The sequence below is a fragment of the Tachypleus tridentatus genome, chromosome 9 (genome assembly GCF_004210375.1).
Source record: "Tachypleus tridentatus isolate NWPU-2018 chromosome 9, ASM421037v1, whole genome shotgun sequence".
Taxonomy (NCBI): domain Eukaryota; kingdom Metazoa; phylum Arthropoda; class Merostomata; order Xiphosura; family Limulidae; genus Tachypleus; species Tachypleus tridentatus.
In genome coordinates this window covers 102,129,755-102,152,114 of record NC_134833.1, presented here as the reverse complement: position 1 = coordinate 102,152,114, position 22,360 = coordinate 102,129,755, and the positions used below count along the sequence as shown (strand labels likewise).

Below are 22,360 nucleotides of genomic sequence, written 5' to 3'. Positions count from 1 at the left end.
GTGAAGGCTCAAGCACTCAATACTCGCTATTCAAAGAACTATGCAAAGACATGAATGCTGACCATGAAGTCCTTCTCTTCTACACAGCAGTACGTTGGTTGTCGAAAGGAAACGTTATTAATCGTGTCTTTGAAATGAAAAATGAAATAAAGCTATTCCTGGAGACTCAAGAAAGGAAAGATCTTGTAGCTCACTTCGAAGATGAAGCATGGAATAAAAGGGTTGTGTACCTAGTCAACATTTTTGACCAGCTGAACAAGCTCAATTTGAAGCTTCAAGGAAGGGAAACACATGTTCTCCTTTTCAAGATAGTCTTCAGGCCTTTGTTTCCAAACTGCAGAACTGGTGTCGGAAAACCAATCTTGGAAATATCGCTATGTTTGAAAAACTTTGTGGAGTGACAGATGAGTCTCAGATCCAACTGGATCAGTTCCTCAAGGATGAGATTACTGAACATCTTCAGTCTCTAGAAAAGGAAGTCGGCGTTACTTCCCTGAGCTATCACAGGAACAGGAGGCCCTGGTAAGGAACCCATTTTGTACTGAACTTGATGTATTCAGCATCCCAGATGATATCCAAGATGAATTTCTGGATCTAAGGAACGACTCTTCAGCTCGTGATCTCTTCAAGGTGAAATCCATGACTCAGTTCTGGTGCGCTATGTATCAGTCATACTCCAAAGTCAGCATGATAGCTTTACGTGTCCTTGTTCCATTTGCTTCTACCTACTTGTGTGAGGCAGGATTTTCCACTCTTGTCAATATAAAAACAAAGAATAGGAACAGATTGGATGTTGGAGATGACATGAGACTGGCTCTAACAAACGCCGGTCACGAATTTCAAAGCTTGCTGCTGAAATGCAACATCAGGCATCTCACTAGCTGGGTTGGATAGCTGTTCAAACCTATGTTAATATTATTTTAAGAAATACGTGTTCTTTTTGTGAATTCAGGTTGGACCAATGTGATTTAATTTGCTAATAAATAATTACAGAATTTTTAAATATTTTTTTTAGATGTTTCTTTCCCTCTCCTTCACAGAAAATAAAATAAAACTAAGCTGCTGATAGTAAGCCCTAAGTAGGGGGTCACATGGGTTTCAAACTTTTAGGTAAAGGGTCGCGAGTGCCAAAAGGTTAGGAACCCCTGCCTTAATGGCACATATTATAGGGACAACATCCTATAACATTTTAAGTTGCTATGCACTGGTGTATTGAGTCCAGATTTCAATCTAATAAAAGATAACATTCTTAAACTCTCTACTAAACTGGTACACATCCTGTTTTTAAGAACATAAGAGGCTCAACGAAATGAAAAGTGCAATCTCTGGGCTTTAGTCTAACAGGAAGTAAGTGATACTAGTGGGAGATACTTTACATCTAATCAAATGATATCCTGAATAAACTTCAACCCTTCAAACTTAAAAGGTTAAAACATAGTTTTAAAAAATCAGATATTTTGCATACAAAAGCTTTGTAATGTTTATTGATAATCTACAAAATTTAAAAAAAATGCTTACTGTATTAAAAAAATTAGCATAAATTTAACAAGGACAAAATGGTTACAAGGTCAGTCCCTGGTACTGAGCCTATAATGAGAGCTAAAGAGTAGTCAAAAGTACCATAGGACCTTACCAACACTGATAATTTAAAGCATACAACATTAGTTTCAAGAAATATTTGCTATATGTGGTTACCATATTCCACAGTGAGATGAAGATACAAAGCCACATCCACCAAATATTTATTTATAAGCATAAGCCAAATGACCAATTATCTGCATTTCAAAACACAATACATCATCAAATGTTTGACTTGTATAAAAATGAACTGATAAGATGGATATAACTAATTTTCCCTTGCCATACCTTAAACAAAAAATATCCCAGTTACCCTTTAATTAGTTTTTGCAATGTATAGTAATATCCTATGGATTGAAGATTTTTTCTGAAATATAACACTACACATGTAAATCACAAAATACAAACTGCTGTACACACATTAAATGAAAGATATTAGATATGCACCAGACTAGCAGTCTATAACAAAACACAAAACTGTGTATATACCATATACAACTTAAATGTAAATAATCTTGAGTAACTGCTTAGGCACTGAAGAATTACAGCAACAACCTATTCAAAAATGAGCACCTTTTCATTATGCTTAAACATTAACCAATTATAACAAATTTCCAGGAAGACTTATTTCTTAAAAATTCTGAAAAATACTCTTCTGTGATAAGTGAGATATTTTATTACCACAGCTTGTTGCAATTCAATTTTCATAAATTGCAGTTTGTTAAAACTGTTATGCTCTGCAAAACTAATTTATCAATAATGTTTGAAAAATACCTTACAATGGTTGAAGTTAACTTACCATAGCTGTAGTTTGATGCGTTTTCCATCTAAAAGAATTGTTGTTGTTTTATATGCTACATCTGGAGAAAAAAAAAAGGTTCCTGTTAATAAATGTCCTTTTGCCACAAACCAATACAACTTTCATACAAGATGTTTCATTAAAAATGACTGCTCCAATATATTTTGATTAAAACATTACTTATTTTACAAGCAACAACAATGTAGATTTGGAGCATTGATTATAGTGTATACTGGTTGTAATTTTTGTGTAACAGTACATGTGTAACCACATAATAAATTAACATTAAAAACTACAATATTAAAATGACTGGTGTAACATTTCATACTGGAGTCAGTAATCACAAAACCAACAAGATAAATAGCAAATTCCCTGACAGGAGCTCATACTTGAACAACAACAATAAAAAAAATATAAGCCACTGCCATAATAACCAAGGGCATAAATCAAAACTTAAACCTACCAATCATGGAAATACACATTGAAAGAAATTCTTATAACCAAAATTAACTTGCTAATCTTAATGTGAAATAAAACTTAATGGAAAAAAGAAAGCTAATTATAACTATTACAAAATTGTCTTAATTTAACATTTTAGTTGTTTCTCAGTAATGAGCTGGTATATTTGTTATGTTTTTCACACATTTTATAAACATCATATGACAAAGACTATTTTAATTTTTCATAGTGTTTTTAACTATCATACATGTCTATCTTGTTAGAAAACATACTAAATATTTACAATGATTTACAACATTTTTGTGTTTTCTTGAAAATGGTTTCAACTGCAAAGATAACAGTGAAATAAAATTATAATGTGAGGGTTTAAAAATTAAATACTTTCTTATTCTTATTTTGAATTCACAGTATGAGGTTGAAATAATATTTAAAAAAGATCCAAGCTTTCAATGTTATTATTCAGGGGTAGAAATATTCTAAATTTTCAGCAAGACATATGTCCTGTTGGACAGTGAAACTTGCCAGACATTTGAAATTTTAGTAGGATACCTCAAAATTGTCACCGGACATTACCGAAAACAAGAAATCAAGTGGAAACAATTATTATATACAACAGAATCATTTTATTTATGGCACTGAAACATTATTTCAAAGAATGTTTGTTTGTTTGATTTAGTGTTTTATGGCACAAAGCAGCGAGGCTATCTGCACCAGACATTTGGTAAAAATGTAAAAAAAATAAAAATAAATAAATAAATAAATGTAGTAATAGACATAAATGGAAATGAAGGTAAAACAAACAAGTATAAAACCAATGTTGACACCTAGTCTACAATGTTAAGATAGAAGGCAGAGTATAAGAAGTTGTAAGGTATTTACTCTTGCAAAAAGGTAATGATCATAACCCGCCAGGAAGACTAACATGCAAGTTCAAGAACCACCGTCAATCACCTGAAGTTGGTCTTTCCAGTCCTGGTTCCGGGTTATGTGTCATATCAGCTATTATCAAAATGTAAAAGAATAAAAGTTTTAAAAGACACTCCGCAAAATCGTAATAATGAGTAGCCAAATGTCCAGTAAAAAGATAAAAGTCAAGTAAATGGAGTAAAATTTGTAAAAGCAATTGAAGATAAAAGCAAAACGGCAATTAAAACAGAAAATGGCGTGAAAACCAATGTTGACATCCAGTCAACAAAGTTGTAAAGTACTACCTGTAGCAGAATGGTAATGATCATAACCCGCCAGGAAGATTAACAGGTAAGTATAAAAAACCACAGTCAGTCACCTGAAGTTGGTCTTTCCAGTCTTGGTTTCGGGTTATGAGTCAATATGGCCAGTACTAAAAAGTAAAGTAGTAAAAGTGTGAAATGATATGCAGCAAAATTATAACAACAACTCGCCAGGACGACTAACGAGTAGTTCAAACGGATAGTTCAAACAGTAGCGTTAGTCACCTGAAGTTGGCATTTCCAGTCCTGGTGTCGAGTTATTTAATATTCTGGCCATTGTCCAATGTCAAATTGAAGGAGAGAGATTAAAACTGTAAAAACGGAACCACAATTAAAAAGGTGTAATGAATAAATATGCAACACTTAAATGAGATTAAAAATATTAATGGCCATTAAAAAATTAAAAACATTATCAAGGTGGACAGAGTCACCATCACCAATAACTCTGTCCAATGTTACAGACTGATCCTGGGAAAAAATATGTTTAAAATATTGCCATCGTTGAGAAATGTAACAATGGCAAGAAAGTAAAATGTGGCTGATAGTGATTTGAGTGTTATACAAACTACACATTGGTTCATCAGTTCAGATCAAAGAAAATGGTGAGTTAAAAAACTGTAACCAATGCGTAGCCTAGCGAGAACAACTTCCTCCTTCCGAACTTTATGGAAGCTAGATGGCCAAAGTCCAATTTTGGGCTTGACTTGAAAAAAGTTTGTTGTCGCGTTGCTCACTCCAAGTGGACTGCCAGCTGGCATGGAGCCGAGCCTTGAAAACAACACCATAGTCCATGTACGGAATAGGCATAAAAGTGATGGTGCTGAAGCAGACATATTTAGCTGCCATGTCTGGAAGCTCGTTCCCACGAATACCAACATGGCCTGGTATCCAGAAAAACTGGATTGAATTAGCTGCTAATGAGAAATGGGCCAGTCGGTTTCGAATATCAGCGAGAATAGGATGTGAGCTAACGTGTAGTGATTCCAAGGCAAGTATAGAACTAAGCAAATCAGTATAAATAGTGCAGTTGGAGTACTGCTCAGCTGCAATATGATCCAGGGCAAGAGATATGGCATACAGTTCAGCAGTGAACACAGAAGCTGTAGAAGGGATTCTGCGCGCAACTACTGACCCATAGCAAACCATAGCAGAGCCCACTGAATTACCTGATTTGGAACCATCTGTATAAATGGGAACTGAAAGATTGTTTGAAAGATATTTATTGAATAAAAGACGGTACTTCCAATCTGGAGTATCTGCCTTTTTTTAGGTGACTGAAAGAAAGGTCACATTTGGGGGCTGTAATAAGCCATGGTGGGATGGGCCAACCTGTGGAATCTGCAATGTTATCCAAGGACAGACCCAATTCATCCAATTGCGCCCGGATGCGAAGGCCAAACGGAGCAATGACAGATTGTCTGTTCTGAAAAAGTACTGACCACCGAGGAAGGAAAACACATTTCCAGGTGGGATGTTTTGGTAAGGAATGAAGTTTCGAAGTATATTGTAAAGATAGTTGCAAACGGCGAAGGTGTAGAGAAGGTTCATGAGATTCAATGTATATACTTTGAACTGGAGAGGTGCGGAAAGCCCCAGTGCAGAGTCAAGTCCTTGGTGATGAATGGGGTCCAGCATCTTTAAGGCGAGGGTCTGGCAGAGCCATAGACCATTGATCCATAATCGAGTTTTGATCTAATAAGAGCACGATATACCTTTAACATTGAACAGCGATCTGACCCCCAACTGGTAGAAGAGAGAACACGGAGGATATTCAGTGCTCTTGTGCATTTGACCCAAAGCTGCTTTAAGTGTGGTATAAAGGTCAGTTTACGATCAAAGATAAGCCCCAAGAACTTGGTCTCCGGGACCACTGGCAGCAAAACTTCACTGATATGAAGTTCAGGATCAGGGTGAATACCCGTCGGCGGCAAAAGTGCATGCATACAGTTTTGGAGAGAGAAAAATTAAAGCCGTTCGCCAGAGTCCACTTCCATTACACAATTGAGGGCGGTTTGTAGTTGCCGCTCAATATATCTCATGTTTGACGACTGACATGAGATGTGAAAGTCGTCATTCGCAACAGTGAGAGGGAGTTGTTCAGTGATGGCATTTATCTTTATACTGAAGAGTGTAACACTCAATACACAGCCTTGAGGGACTCCAAGTTCCTGTACAAAAGAACGGGAAAGTGTCGAACCCACATGAACTTGAAATCTCCTGTCCATTAAAAAATTGTTAATAAACATGGGTAGATGGCCACGTAACCCATATGTATGGAGGTCTCGCAAAATGCCATACCTCCATGTTGTGTCGTAAGCCTTCTCTATGTCAAAGAATATTGATACAAGATGTTGGCGGTTGAGAAAGGCTTCTCTGATAGATGTTTCAAGGCAATTAGGTGGTCTGTGGTGGAGTGCTGTCGACGGAACCCACACTGGGTGGGAAAGAGGAGGTTGTTTGATTCAAGGAACCAAACAAGACGAGCATTAACCATTCTTTCTAATGTCTTACAAAGACAGCTCGTCAAAGCAATTGGACGGTAGTTTGAAGGAATCTTGGGATCTTTCCCTAGCTTAGAGAAAGGTAAAATAATAGCCTGGCACCAGGCATCAGGAAAAACATTCTCCTGCCAGATCTGGTTGAAAACAATCAGAAGAACATCAAGAGAAGCAGGAGATAGATAGTGCAGCATGTCATAATGAATATCATCATTACATCAGTACAGACGTACTGGCAGACCGATGAAGGGCCATTTTTAGTTCCACCAGGGTAAAGGGACAATTATAGTCAAAGAAACAGTCAGTTCGAAAGGAAAGAGGTGATCGCTCTGCCCGAGTCTTGATGGCCAGGAAGGTGGAGGAACAAGCAGAAGTGCTAGATACCCGGCAAAAGCTTTCACCTAGAGTGTTAGCGATGTTCGAACATCAGTCACCTCCTGACCATCAGAGAGGATCGAGAGGGGACAGAATTGTAGTGCCCATTAACCTTTGAATCCTGTCCCATATGATCTTGGAACTGGTGGTAGAAGATATGCTGGTTGTGAACTTAATCCAAGATTCCTTCTGGCTTTGACGTCTTACCCACCTAGCATGTGCACGGGCCCGTGGGAAAGCAACCGGTTTGAAAGTGTGGGATATCTACGAAAAGTATCCCAGGCCAGCTTTTGAGCCTTCCGTGCTAAGTGGCAAGCAGGATTCCACCACGGACGAGGATATCATGGAAAACGTGTCGAGGTTTTAGGAATACACTGAGCAGCTGCATGTGTAATACAGTCAGTTACCGCTGCTACACAGTCGTCTATTGATGGCTGATTTACGATGGCAGGATCAAGTTCTACGAGAGCAGTGAAAGTGGACCAGTCTGCCTGATCCAGCTTCCACCGGGGCACGTGGGTAGGGTGGCATCGACCACGGCCAGTCTCTCTCAAAAGGATCGGAAAATGATCACTACCTAGTGGATTACTGTCAACCCTCCATGAAAAATGGGAGAATAATGAAGGGGAGCAAACTGAGAGATCAATAGTGGTGAAGGACTGACTAGGTGCATGAAAGTAAGTGGAAGAACCAGTATTGAAAAGAGAAAGATTGTGATCAGAGAGCATCCGCTCTACAGATCAGCCCCTCCCATCAATAATAGCACTTCCCCAGAGGGGATGATGTCCATTAAAATCCCCTGGGATTAGAAATGGAGATGGCAACTGTTCAACAAAAGCATCAAGATCTGATTGATCATATGTATCTCCAGGGGACAGGTACAGAGAACAAACGGTGATGGTATGACCCAAGGAAACACGGATGGCTACAGCCTCCAAGGGTGTGTTGAGTGACAAAGACAGGGTGGGCACGTGTTGATCAACCAACAGTGCCACCCCTCCATGTACTCGACCATCACACAACCTGTCATTTCTGTACAGAGAAAACTGCCGAATGGAGACAGTATCAGCAGTTTTGAGAAATGTTTCTTGTAAAGAAAGACAAACAGGATGGTAGGAAGCAATCAGCGTTTTGATATCATCCAGATAAAAACATAAACCTCGACAGTTCCATTGTATCAAGGTGGCCATTTTTAAGAAAGGGTAGGTGAAGTGGCTGGAGAACCCTTCGGTTTACGACCACGTCTTTTTTCTTTACTGTCTTTAGTTAGAGGAGGTCTATCAACCTCCATGGATCCTGCTCTGGGTCGGGTGGGCAGGTTTTTGTTATTGGAAGGGGAATCCAGTGACTGAGGACACGAACAAATACTTGTTTTGTCTCTTGTGGTGGGAGAAAAAGATGTATTAGAAGAAATGCCTATATTTGAAACTGAAGGAGGTGAATCTTGAGGTTTGTTGGAAGGTATGGGAGGAACAGAGATGGGTGTGGAAGTCGATTCATCAACCTTTTTAACCACGAAGGTCAAAAGGCTTTTCATTTGTTTTGAAAACGATTCTCTTGGAGGCACAGAGATCTGTCAAAGTTGTGGAATGGCTTTTCATTTGTTTTGAAAACGATTCTCTTGGAGGCACAGAGATCTGTCTGCACTCCCACTGTAGTTGTGGAATGAAGTGCAGCAGCATATGTCGAGATGGAGTTGTGGACAGCAATTTCGAGCCTCAGGATAACTAATGTTGTGTTGTTTTCAAACGCTGCACCTCTTTTTCCTCCAACCATTTTAGGCAAGAATGAAAGTAAGAGGGGTGAGAACCATTGCAGTTTATGCAATGTGGGTTCATGTCACAGTCATAGGCATCGTGGTCCTTGCCTCCACAACGAGCACATGCCAGGGAACCACGACAAGATGTCTTTGAGTGGCGAATCTCTGACATTGGGAACATCGAAGAGGGTTTGGTATGTATGGCCGAACCCTGCAAATGAGATAACCTGCCTTGATGGTGGTAGGTGCAAGTGGTGAAGTAAATGTTAAAACGAGGGTATTTGTTGGCAGTGTAACTCCATCTTTGCGAGTGGAGATGCACCTCACTGCAGAAACTCCTTGAGTGGAGAGACCAGCGAGAATCTCTGACTTAGGAGCGTTCTTCAAATCCCTTTCAACAATAACTCCTCGTGAAGAATTCAAGGTAGCATGGGGTGTAACCTCAATAGGTATATCCCCAATTGCCTTTGAATTCAAGAGGAGTTCACTGTGTTGGGATGTGGATGTTTCAACCAATATGTCACCAGATTGAAGTTTCTTTACTGAATTTGGAGAGCCAGCAAGTCCCTCTAGTCCCTTTTGAATAAAAAAAAGGGGACATTTGCCCTAAAGGTTTTTCCTAAAGAGAATGTAATATAAGAAAATGAGGTACATGTGCTACTGATGTTGAAGATTGCTGTTCTGAGTATTCAAGACGTGGTCGCTTACCCATTGACTGTTTTTTTACAATTTTATTTAAATTTTTTGGAGGATCCATAGGAAAAAGAAAAAATTTCGGTACCCACTGACCCCACCCACCATGGAGCCCTATGCACTACAAAGTCATGCAAGGACAATGCAGCAACGCCAGGGTTTCGTGAGCACTATACCCAAACACCAGCATCAGGCACAATGTCCACAACACCCGTTGAGAACTTCCAACACTGGTACTTGGTTGACTCTAGCCCAAGTAGACCAGCCGATTGACCCAAGGGGCCACCCAAAGGCAGCCCGTCTACAGGAATTCGAGGCCAAAGTGGTGTGTTAGGGTTGGACCCCTCAACCACCAGGATTCTCTCCTCCCCTTCACAGGTTGCCACGCACGGCAAACACGTGGGTGGATGTTTAGATCCCAGAGAAGGTAACCAGATAGAACAGAACCTTCCCTGGGAGGTCCCCTCACAGGAATCCACACCTTGGGGTATTTCAAAGAAAGTAGAAACAAGTCTTGTATCCAAAATGACACATCAATCAATTTAGTCATGGATTTAGTCATCCACCACTAAGACATCAGCTGATGTAGACTCAGTATCTGCATTGTCTCTACGTGTGTAAGTTACATGTGTACTCACAAATTGTCTGGTTTTTTTTACTGTCCTTCCACCAGAATTCTACATACTTGCACAATAATTCTGTGCTTGCAAGATCACAGGTATTATTCTTAGTTAATTTTATTGTCATCAAGTCATAAAGAGAATCATTTATTAATTTGGACTGCCAGTCATCCTTAATAACTGCCACCTGGGAAAATCCATGTTCTGGTTCAGCAGATGACATGAAAATCACCTGTATGAGGCATACCAAGGCCAACACTGTTGATCCAGGGAAAGGTTTACCATCCTTAACAATAATTTAACTTAACATGTGGGACCACAATCCACTTGCACTACTAGCCAGGGACTCATCTGATTTGGCAAGTCTTGTGGCTTTTATGCAGTGTCTCATGTAAGTCAGCTTGGCAAATATCAGCTGCAATGTTGAAACCCTTAGCTTCTAACAGAGCACCAAAGTGGTCCAACAGTGCCTGGAGTTCATTATGACCATAAGATGACAATGCTTCCTTGCTTTTAGGCCAGTTGCTTAGTTCAAAAATTTGAAAGGCACCAATAAAATCCTTATCAAATTCCTCAAGTCTCTCATTCAGATATGTGACAATTTTACCTATGAAGATGACAGTTTCTTCAGCCACGGATTGAGCAATTGTCTCTTTTGTGGCACTTTTTGAGCCTCTGGCCCTTATCTGACCACTAATAGCAATCATCTTTCCCCTATGTAACCACTTGCCAGTTTGTTCACATGTTGTGAGCTCTAACAATTTTCTGGGATCTCTCAACATGATTCAGATTGCCCAGCTTCTCTTTGCAAACAGTGAATTTGTCATAAACAATGTTCACAGTAGCACAATTGTCTTGCCTTTTGAGACTAAGAGATGTCAAAACAGGCAGAACTGCCAAGAGTATGTCCATGTACAGGATGAATTTAAGGCTTGTCAAAATACTGTATAATCCTGCAGCTTTCTGTTCACGTTCCCCTTTGTCATGTTGCTTTACTTGATACAAATGCTCTGCTAAAGCTGGCCAGTTATAAGAAACTGACTCCAGAGTGCACTCTTTGTAGGCTACCCACTGGGTTCCTGTCCCTTTTGTTGGCTTTCTAACAACAATGTTGTTGGCTTTATCAGCTTCTTTGAGACCAACCCAGTTCTGTGGCAAATTGTCATAAAACTTCCATAGATTTTCTAAAAAGGTTTGGATACTATCGAGGTAAGTGATGTCCTTGATGGTCTTCTTAATTGCAAGTTCCAATCTGTGACTAACACAGTGGATCCCTATCAAATAAGGTTTTTTTGCACCTTCAATCTGTTGACAAGTCCTTTATTGGTGCCAAAATTTAAAGCTGCCCCATCAGCTGTCAGGCATACAATTGATTCAAGCTAATCAGAAAACTTGCCATATATGGACAATGCTGCTTGTACAAAAAAATTAGTACCCAATATTAGTTACTTTCTGTAAATAAAATGTAAATTTGTACTTTGGAAAATTCAATTGCTCCATTATCTATTACTCTAGTTGTGCTAGGTTAAGCTCCAAATCTGTCAGTGGTAAATACATGGTTCTTCTTGGTTTAAATCAATTGAAAAATGCTTGAGTTTTCACTGATGTATATTAATAATGGAATGCATATGTAAACCTGAATTAAAACACAAATGTACATGAAATATTGTCCATTTTAATTTTTCTTAATTAGGAATTCAGGAAAAATCCAGAAAATTATCATCCCAGGTAATTAAGAAACCTCTACCTGAACTAAGTGCTTGTAGCAAGTGTTCAGAATCAGCCTTCTCAACTGACTGCAGACACAGGAAGTGGGTTACTGGGTAATAGTCACCGTCCAAGTATCTTACATAGACTATCTCCTGCTTAATGTTGGAAGTGTCTGTTGAGCTGTCAGTTATAATGCCAAAGAATAATGAGGTGTGCAGATGAGATCTGACAAATTCTAATTGTTTTTGCAACATACTTTATAAAGATAACTGCTTGTTTGTCATTGGCATAATGTTCTGTTAGTTCATAGCAAAGTTGTGCTCCTGCAGCAACAGAAGCTCTTGAAAATCACTGAATGGTTTGGCATTCAAAGCCACATAAAGGGCAGTCCTGAACAGCACAAGCAAACAATCTTTCTCAGTCTGGTTAAGTTTGCTCAATTCTTTCATCATGAAAGTTAAATCAGGTGTTTTTTGCTGTCTTAGCTTGACAATGTAGACTGTGGGCACAACTGTTTTCATGCTCCTTAACAGCACTTGCTCTCAGGTTGGAAGATCCTGTTATGAAGGTGTTCTTCTGCCTCCCACTACTTTGGTCATATTCTTGACAAATTGAGCAAAACATCAGTCTGGTAGTGTTGTTATACTCCAGCCATGGTCACCCTCTATTCCATTCATCCCGGAAACAACGAGTAGGCTCAGTGCCAGTACTAGCAGTAACAATTTTTGTTTTAACACTTGGGCTTGGGTCAACAAGCTTGGGTTTTTTTCACTTGGGGTTCCATAGTCTCGGTCTTCTGATTCATTAGTCTTGCTCTTGAAGCCAAATTGAAATAGATCGTGAGACTTTCCCTTTTTTAACTATCAGACGCCACAATCAGATCATCGTGAATATTTGGCAGTCACATGACTATCTGGGACAGCATGGATAAGGAGACCTAAAAAACGTGTTTTGTGAGCATTCACGACCATTTTTTAAAATATGCTTTTTTTTGTCTTAAATTAAATCTTAAATTCTGCAAGTTATTTTCCACTCATTATAGAATATACTTTTAAGCAAAATATTTGGGCTGTGCATACACAGTTTTTGCCTCGCTTATTTTTGAGGGGACGCTGTATTGGTGTCCAATATGTTAGGAATATGACCACAGGTCATGATGGGAAAATGCCAGTCAAACTTGATTTTTTGACGGGCATATCCAGCTTTAAATAGAAAATTTCAATCCCTGTTAGTTATTGTTATTATAATCCACACACTTGGAATTCTACCTCTAATTACCAATAACCTCAAATGAGAAGTATTTTAAAATAGTCATGCTGGAGTACATTATTTTGCTAGCATTTAATTGTAAGCATGTAAGAAATAAAAAAACAACAAAAAACATACAAATGTAAAGCTTGCAAATTTGTATGTTAACTGTTATACTGTTTACAATGCAAATGTCCTATATTTCTATTAGCTTAAAAACCCTTAATGAGTAGAACCTTAAGAATATAATAATGTTGCATATTTTATATTACATGACAGATAAATGAAAACAGCTTTTAAAAAAGTAAAATATTCAAGCATTTTTTACAGTTTTAGTACCAATGAATTTTACTCATTAAACTAATACTAGAATAAAGAAAAAATACTGTTTTTGTTAAAGTTTAATTATGGCAATAAAGGAATAATACCAAAGGTAATTTTATGAATATATATTTATCAAAATATATTGTAATAGAAATAAAAAAATATTGAAGTAATGCGTAATTATAACAATTATCAATCACATGAAAAATATTTGTCCATATCTATCTAAACATCTGTAAAGAAAAAAAAAAAAGCCAATATGCCTATTACAAATAATCCAATTATGAGACATAATTCACTAATACTGTATTTGCCTCAATTTGCACACCCTATTTTGAAAGGCAAAATTGAAAAAAAATTGTTCTTTACAGATCAGTTGTACAAATTGTGTTCAATAGTTTTCTAAAATACAGTAAAAACTATGGATGTATTAAGCACTTTTGGAAATATTTCATTGAAATTTTTTTACATGTCAATTTTACAAAATTTATTGAAAAGTGTATATGTGGTAATACACTAAGCTAATCATTTATCTTCACATAAATCTTTCTTATCATTAGAATTATCATCATCAGATTAGCTGCTTTTAACCTTTGCTTCATCCTTTTCTGATTTCCACAGCATGTAATTATTCATCCCATACATTACAATTGCTATGTGACATCTTTTTGAAATCTTTAATGATGCTTAAATGATTTTCATTGGTACCTTGTACAAAACCCGACAAGATTGAAATTATATGAATACAATGCACATCAAGTTTTTTGGGAGGTATTTGAAGGAAAAAAGATTGCATTATATTTGAACAAATGTGTTATTAATATAGACTATGGTTTAACCACAAGTACTACATATAATGTGCAGTTACCACAATTACACATTTAATATGAAAACTAACTCAGTGCGACTGAAAAAAGGAATTTTGGCACCATGGTGGAGAAATAACTCATGTTGTAAAAAGCAGTTAGTTTTTCTGGTAAAACAAAAATATTTTATCTCAGATTTTGGCATGTTAATTAGAAGTTGTAAGAGATAATTCTTTCTTTAGAAATCATTAATTTGGCCTTACTTGAAATACTCTTTACAGTTTTTCTGTTTATCTAAGAAAGATGATTAAATACCAAAACATTCAGAGGAGGGCAATAAGAAAGATGCTAGGGATGGAAAGAAAAGTTCTCTGAGATGGATTGAGACCATTTAACTTATCCCTTCAGAAAAGAAGGGTCTTAGTAAAAGTTTACAAGGTTATTTGCAATATCAATAATGTAACAGTTAGTTAATGTACTTATAAGTATATCAATCCTACAGATCTGTGCAACAGCCCACTGTAAAAACAATTTCCTTCAATATTTTAAGAAATATTAAAATAAATTAACAAAACATACCCCTAACAATTACAAAATTACACATCTGACTCAGCTGAGCTAGGTTTTCATGACTGAACAAGATGTCTGAAACTTGAAACTCAGTATATAATATTACACTATCAAATAACCTGTATTAATACTGCACAACTGTACATGTGCAAATAATGTCACAAAATCTACACAAAATGACTTGTGAAAATGAAGTACAAAGATGGTCAGCAATTGCAAACAGACAAAACCATTTTTATTTCATGATAAATGTGACCATAAATCTTGAAGTTTTTCTAAACGTAAAATAGGAAACTCTCATGATCTAAAGTAATAGAGAATAAGCATTGCATTCTCCCTATATTATAGTATTCTTTAAAAATTTTACCAGGAGGCTGTGGAAAGAATAATACTGTTATATTGTTAATAAGCAGTACAAAACACAACACCTTATACTTTATTAGCAGGTCCAAAATTACAAAACATATGTTGTTATAATGCAGAGACTGCAATACTTCCAATTGCTTCCATTACCTTCTAGGTTATTTCTAACTCCCACTTTACTTTTATATTATCTTCTTAAAATATCGTCATATCATTTGTCACAAAACAGAAATGGTGTTGCCTAATTTACAACCAACTTCATTCTCCATTTCCATTATCATGTAGTGAAGTACTGGTGCAAGTTTTCAAATGTTATTCCAAGATGTTTATTATGCAAAAACTGCATATTAGACAGTGCAAAATTTAATTTTGAGAATCAAATGCTTCAGACTTTTGCTTAGTTGTGAAAATGTAGCCAATTCAGGTAAGTTCATATTCAAATGTGTTTATTGAATTTGCATTTTTTTTTTTAATTGAAGGAAATTATTTTAGAAATAGTCATTGCACAAATATTAATAATGAATGTGTAAAGCTGATAATATTTATGTCTCTCCAGTAAAGCCATAGGATATTTTTTTGTGTTATATTTAGGAGACAATAGTACAAGAGAACACATTTTAATTTTGGAAAAGATAGGCTTGGCTCCAGTTAGGACAGTTTTATTCTTCTAACACAATGACTTATGGAGTGAGTTGCTTTCAGCAGTAATGGAAGACAGCACTTTAAAGGAGTTTAAGAGAGAAACTGATGATTTCCTTGAAGTTTAATGGTTGTTTTTAAATTCTCACTTTTTCTAAGGAAAGATGAGCAAGAATTAACCTTGAAGAACCTAATGGTTCCTTGTCATCTGTTGCTTATTAATTTTACTTACAATTTTCAATCTGATAAGCAGATATGTACTTTACACCAGAAATGTGTTCAATGGCTCAGAAAGGAACAAATCATGTTATAAACTTAATAACATGTTCTCAAAAGAAAAGAAGACCAGGCAATTTTGTTTTCACAGTGATATTTATGTGCAACTAAAAGCAACATAACTTGCAAAACTGATAAAAGGCATATTTTGAAAAATAGAAAGTCTTAGATACCAACACAGGTAGTCTGAAATCAATTTAATTTAAAATACTAGTTATGGTAAAAAAACTCTCACTATGTTACTTACATATAAAAATATTCATGTTAAAACTGGGAAGGCTTACCTTAAAACACAAGATTATATAAAATGCTTAATCTTGATAACAAGAGCTTTCATTAGAATGTCAATTTTATGTTGAAACAAGTATAAAGCAGGCAAGGACCTAAAGGTTACAAGGTTTCAATTTTTACCTGTATTAGTCCAAACTATACTGTAAATTTTTTGTAAAGTGTTCTTATATCACACATGTCATAGTGTTCTTTAGTAGATAGCAGTTCCTTATTTAAAATGTTTAAAAACTGAATTGCATTGTTATTAATTTTCAGTGTATGAAAATGTTTCAAATGTTTCTGCTTGGTATTAGTTTAATACCTATTAGTTTCAATTGAGATTGTTGAAATCAATACATCACAGGCATTTTAGAGCCTGATATATTTGGTTTTATCATGTGCAACAGCAAGTTTCGTGAAGATATGAGACCTGGCAACTGTCCACCTGAGCTTCTAAGAAATGATTAACAATACAATAATTTCAATTACAGTCACATGAAGATATTTCCAGACATACAGTTCATTCTATTTAAATACCTATTGGATATATTCCAATGAAAAAATTTCTTTCTCTTTACAAAAGTTTTAGTCTGGTCCTGGGAGTTTTAAATGTATGTATTACATCAGAACTTTTGAAGTTTTACATAGAATTATATAACATCATGCAAAAAGGTTTTTTTGCAACATTGAACAAATACAAAAAAATAAAAATAATAGTTTTTGCTAATATCCTTTTACCTGATGCACCAGCAAAGGGAGAGTCTTGAGATCCATCTTCCAGACCACTCAAAATCTCCTGCTTCCCAACATCACTGTCTCCAACCAATAAAAACTTCAGCAAGTAGTCATAGGATTTTTGGTTTGCATTTACACCTGCAGGCATGGCAGTTTAATCCACAGTTCTTCACTCCCCCTTAGGGCACAATTTCACTTTCAACTTTGCACTCTTCAGTTACATATACACCAATATAACAGATCTTTTGTTAAGCAGACCAGTTTTGGGAACACTTTTCTCAAAGGCTTTCTTCACGGGTCAATAAAACTATCCTCTGAACACAGAAAACAACAAAACTGTGGGGCAAATGTTTTCAAATAACAGCAGACCAATTTCAATCTCAACATCACTCTGTATACTGTTTGTCTAGAAAGAACAAACATGTAAATATTTAAAAATGTAGAATATACCAGGATGATAAATACAACATTAATCTTAATCTCAACAATTTAAGTTTAAACTTATCACATTACCTTGTTCACAAACATTTTGCATGCACAAGGGTAACTTCATAAAAAGTGTGGGTAAAGAATTTTTGACAATGCATAAAGACAGTTGTGAAACAGGGCAAAGAAGAGTTGTTTGCCATGTGACAAGTCTTGTGTAATTAAACTGGGATACATTTGTAGAAACTTGAATCTTACATGGGCTATTTAAGCTTTAATTAGATGTAGTAATGAGAGAATTCAACTACAGTGTGGTTGAATTATGAATAAATTTGTTTTCGCCTTCAAAATACATTGTCTATATATACGTAGATTTTCTTTCATGCTAAAACTTGAAGTCTGTAACAAACTGATATACTTAGACACTTTGGTATCTTTCAGTATTATGCATTGTTAGTTAATTAAAAATGATAAAATTGATTTAGAAAGATTTCAAATTTTCACAAAAGAAGAGGGTATTTTGAGGTAGCAGCTGAATGTTTCTGCTTGTAAAAGAAAAGACCACAATGTATTTGGGTAGATGTATGATAGAAAAGTGAAAAGAGGGCTAATAAGAATTATGTTGGGAATGGGTTAATCTTTGACAAATAAGTTACTATCTTTATTTTTAACTTGAAAAAAAAGGGTTAAAGGCAATCTTAATAAAGTATGCAGCATTACCAGAGAATAAATAAGATAAAGGTCTCTGATTTACTTCTTACATTCTGAAAATAATAGAATGAGAATACAAGCTAAGCTCCAATTAAGTTGTTTTTGTAACAGTGATTGACTTACAGAATAAGTTGCTGTTGCCAGCAGTGGAAGCAGGCATTTTACAGGAGTTTAAATTTGATGGTTTCCAAAAAAACAAATAGTGGGTTTAAACTTTTACTCTTGTCAATAGCAGATATGCAAAGATAACCTCAACAGATCAAACAGACCATCACTGTCCATATGTTGAGGATTTTAGAATAAATTTAATGAGAATGGTGTATAAAAATACATATATACATAATACTTATATACTAAGTTTCTATCTTGTGAGGCTAAAAAAAAGTTGGAGGGAGTTGGAATTATTGTTTTACTCAACATACCAGAAATTATATCAGAGGAAAAGGCATTTAAAAATATGGTTTTTTTTACATTCAGGGCAAAATTAATACTACTAAACTCACAAGCTGTTGGTAATTGTTTCAAGTTTGCTAATAAAACTTACAATATACTAGAAAAAAATTGCTAGTGCATATTTCAGAAGAAAAGCTCATAAATTCTTGCCATTGATCATCAACATACCCAAGATATGTGAATTTCAGTCATTTATAACACTTGCCAATGACATGCAGTTTTGATCCATGTTCGAGTTTCATAACATATATAGGCTAAGTATCAGGACATAGGGACAGCCAGACTGCAGCTTCAATTTTTACATTTGATTGTCAAGACAATCAGCATGTGAATCAACAGTTTTGCATAAAACATGCTTAGAAATATTGTGCTCAAGTAGTTGTCATTGGAAGTAATAATAACAATGTCTTTAGGGAACATGGGACCAGCTGGTCCATCTTGGCTGTCCCATCTTTTAAGCCAAAACTATTATTGTGAAAGTAAAATTCTTAAAGGCCATCATTAAATATATAGTGTTGTATATATTAATATATCTTGATCAATATATGAATATCTTCTAATGATAGATATCATTCATATACTTATCTTAAACTCATTTAAACTTACTGCCTCCACAATATCCAATGACAACCCATTCCATAAAACAACTACCCTATTAGAAAAATAAAACTGTTTTAGCTGAAGATGACTCCTTCCCTGCCAAAATTTATAATTGTATCCCCTAATCCTACTATTCTTACCATTAGGCACAAAAAATGATGAAGCATCAACACTATGAATTCTTTTTACAATCTTAAACAGCTGACTCATATCCTCTCCATCTCATGTTTTCAACAAAATCAATTTGGCAGATTTCAATCTCACCTCACATGACAACCCCTTCTTGCATGCACCATTCTATTAACTCTTTCCAACAGTTTGTCTTTTTTAGGGTTAAGAACTTAAGACAGAACTCAATACTCCAAATTTGGCCTAACCAGTGACAAAACAAATTATAGCCTTTTTACACTTGTATTCAATATTTCTGTATATATAACCTAGAATCCTATTTGCCCTACCACTAGCAATAGCATTCTTGAATGGCTTAAGAGGCTGATCAAAAGTACACCAAAATTCTTTCCTTGTTTAACACTATTCAAGTTATTCCTATTCAAATTATACTTCCCAAAACTTTACCCACTCCTGATGCAAGACTAATGGACCTTCAGCTACTGGGACAATTTTTTGTTATCACCTTCTTTGAAAAAAAAGTTACATTAGCTAACTTTTAACCTTCTGGTAACTGTTATTCAAGGAATGACAAAAACCAGTAGCAAATGGCTCACATATCTAATGATTAATTTCTTTCAAACCTTTGGGGAAATATTATCTGAACCAGGAGTTATATCATACTTTAAAAACTCCTATATTTTTGTAACAAGCTCAATTTAATGCAGTCTTCTTTCCACTTATCAACTGTTCAAGATGTGGTGTATGTACTTCTTAAAGATTTGTTAGTAAAAACTGAAGAAAAACCAAAATAACCCAACCATCTTAAAATCATTTTACCTTTCCTTTATTATCTCTAAGGTCCTACACCTCATCTTAATATTTTACCTACAATGTATTTAAAGAAATTCTTGTTATTTTTTACATTTCTAGTAAACCTTTTCTTATTCAGGGGCATAGATCCTGGGGGGAATGGTTGGTATACATCCCTCCCCTTCATTTTAGATGGGGGTATGGTGCATACAATCATCCTTACCCTACAGTTTGGTCTGTTGAATTGTTTTATTGCATCACAGGCCTATAAACTGTGTGTTTGTTCTTGTGATTCTAGTGTTCTTACTAATCAAATTACATAACTAGGCCTAGATGTAAGCTTTTTCAGCAGCTGAAATGTAAATCTTTCTTTTTGATCTAAGCAATAGTTCACAAGTATCAATCAGTAGGCCTAAGTATGCATGCAAGTATCTTGGCAACAAGATTACTCTGTGATTGCATGTTTACAGCTTTCAGGTTCATGTAATCAGAGATTACCAATTTGAAAATTGAACAGTCCACATAAGTGGTTGCAAAAATCATCCCCCCCCCCATCGGGTGTAAAAAATCTATGCCCCTGTTCTTATTCATCCTTTCTGTTACCATAATTTCCTGTTTTACCAACATTATTGATCTTCTGAACTATTTTCAATCTCCCACCATACCAGTGAATTTAAACTTCTTAAATTTATGATGCTTTTATTCAATTTTATCTTTTATACTCTTTGTAAGCCAACCTAATTTTTTTACTTGTACAGCTACTTTTTCTTTCTATAAGAAATGTTTACTTTGAAATATTTAAAAATATTACATTATTTCTAAAACCTCAGCTGCCCATTGCACTTAATCTGGCAATGATTAATACAAATTTCAAGATTACTAACTTCCAACATTTCACGAACTTCTCATGTTTTACTCTATGGGCTCAGTACAATGCAGGAGTTCATCTACACAAGTATTTTGTACACAAAAAAAAATCAGAATTTTTAATGAAATATTTTTGAAGATTTGTTTATGAAAATGAAGTCTGTTTTGTTACTGGTATGTGTGCAAAATTATTTCATTGTATGATTAAAAAACTATTATTTATCCCAAAACATCTCAAATTATTTACATAAAACCTCCAAAACACATTTCAAACATTTGCTTTCAGTAAGACTTTATATTTTATGTTATTTCTATATTTTTACTATGTGAGGTATGTCACTTGACAAACCTTGTAACCATCATAGAAAAATTAGGAAAATATAAATTATGCTTTTTTCATACTCGAATGACTACATATTATAACACAAAAATACAAATGTTTAATCTAAGTAGCTTAAGTATCAATGCTATATATTTATATACAAGTTTATTATTTTTTATTACACTGACCTTCCACTAATGCTTAGTTAACATTGCGTAACTTGCACTGATGCAGTGCACATGTACTATGCTTACCTATCCCGTTATATAAAACGGATCTCCAGTGGACTAGTATTTTGTAATTTACAATCACATTTAAATTATTATACATTAATACCATAGAGTTATACTGTAATTTTTTGAGCTTAGTATCCAAGAATTATTTAGGTTTTAAAAAGTATGAAACTTTGAGCAGACTAGAGACACAACCTACTTCCTTGAATTGAAAGAATGTGGTAGTATTTTCAAAGATTACAATGGCTGAGAAAACCACTCTGGGGACATTGTAAAGTTGCTGACTGATTATTCACGTATCATATACTGTAGAAAGAGTATGTAAGCGATCATTTCAAAAAATGGAAACAGTTAAAAGGGACCACTATATTTGATTTGGTACATGAGCCATATCTAGGAAATCAAAAGATACAGGGTTCTTATTTTATATTCTAGCTTGTCAATATTAGTAATTTGAGTTCCTAATTTGTATGAAATTATAGATTTAGTATTTTGACACCACAAACATATAATGTTAAACATTATGCATTCAACATACTAAGACATATTAAAATCTAAATTTAGATGTATTCTTTTAATAGTTAATTTAAATTAAGAAATTAACTCGGATAATATTAAAATCTGAATTATACTCTACAATTTGATTCAAAAGTTATTGATATAAATGTATACATTTAAGTATATATACACATTTATTATCATTTAATACACCAAATAACTTTGATAATGTGAGCTAATTTCAGGGAGAATAATAATGTTAGGAGCAGTATGAATTTGCTAGTACAAAATATAACTAGCAACCATTTGTGTCTTACAATAGTAAGTTCCAGATTTGACATTGTGGAACATACAGAAAGAAATGCTGTGCAAGTATGT

At 35.1% G+C, this 22,360-nt stretch overlaps 1 protein-coding gene across 4 annotated transcripts in view; it reads right to left on the bottom strand.

Annotated features, from left to right (window-relative positions):
- Positions 1 to 22,360, bottom strand: part of Rab40 (RAS oncogene family member Rab40) — a 40,464-nt gene that overhangs the window by 16,386 nt on the left and 1,718 nt on the right. For all 4 annotated transcript variants that reach the window (XM_076456120.1, XM_076456116.1, XM_076456117.1 and 1 more), the window contains exons 2-3: positions 16,955 to 17,357; positions 2,378 to 2,438 (exon numbers count right to left, since the gene is read on the bottom strand). In XM_076456120.1, coding sequence (XP_076312235.1) covers positions 2,378 to 2,438; positions 16,955 to 17,099 — 206 coding nt within the window. In that variant the 5' untranslated portion in view covers positions 17,100 to 17,357. The remainder of the gene's footprint in view (positions 1 to 2,377; positions 2,439 to 16,954; positions 17,358 to 22,360) is intronic.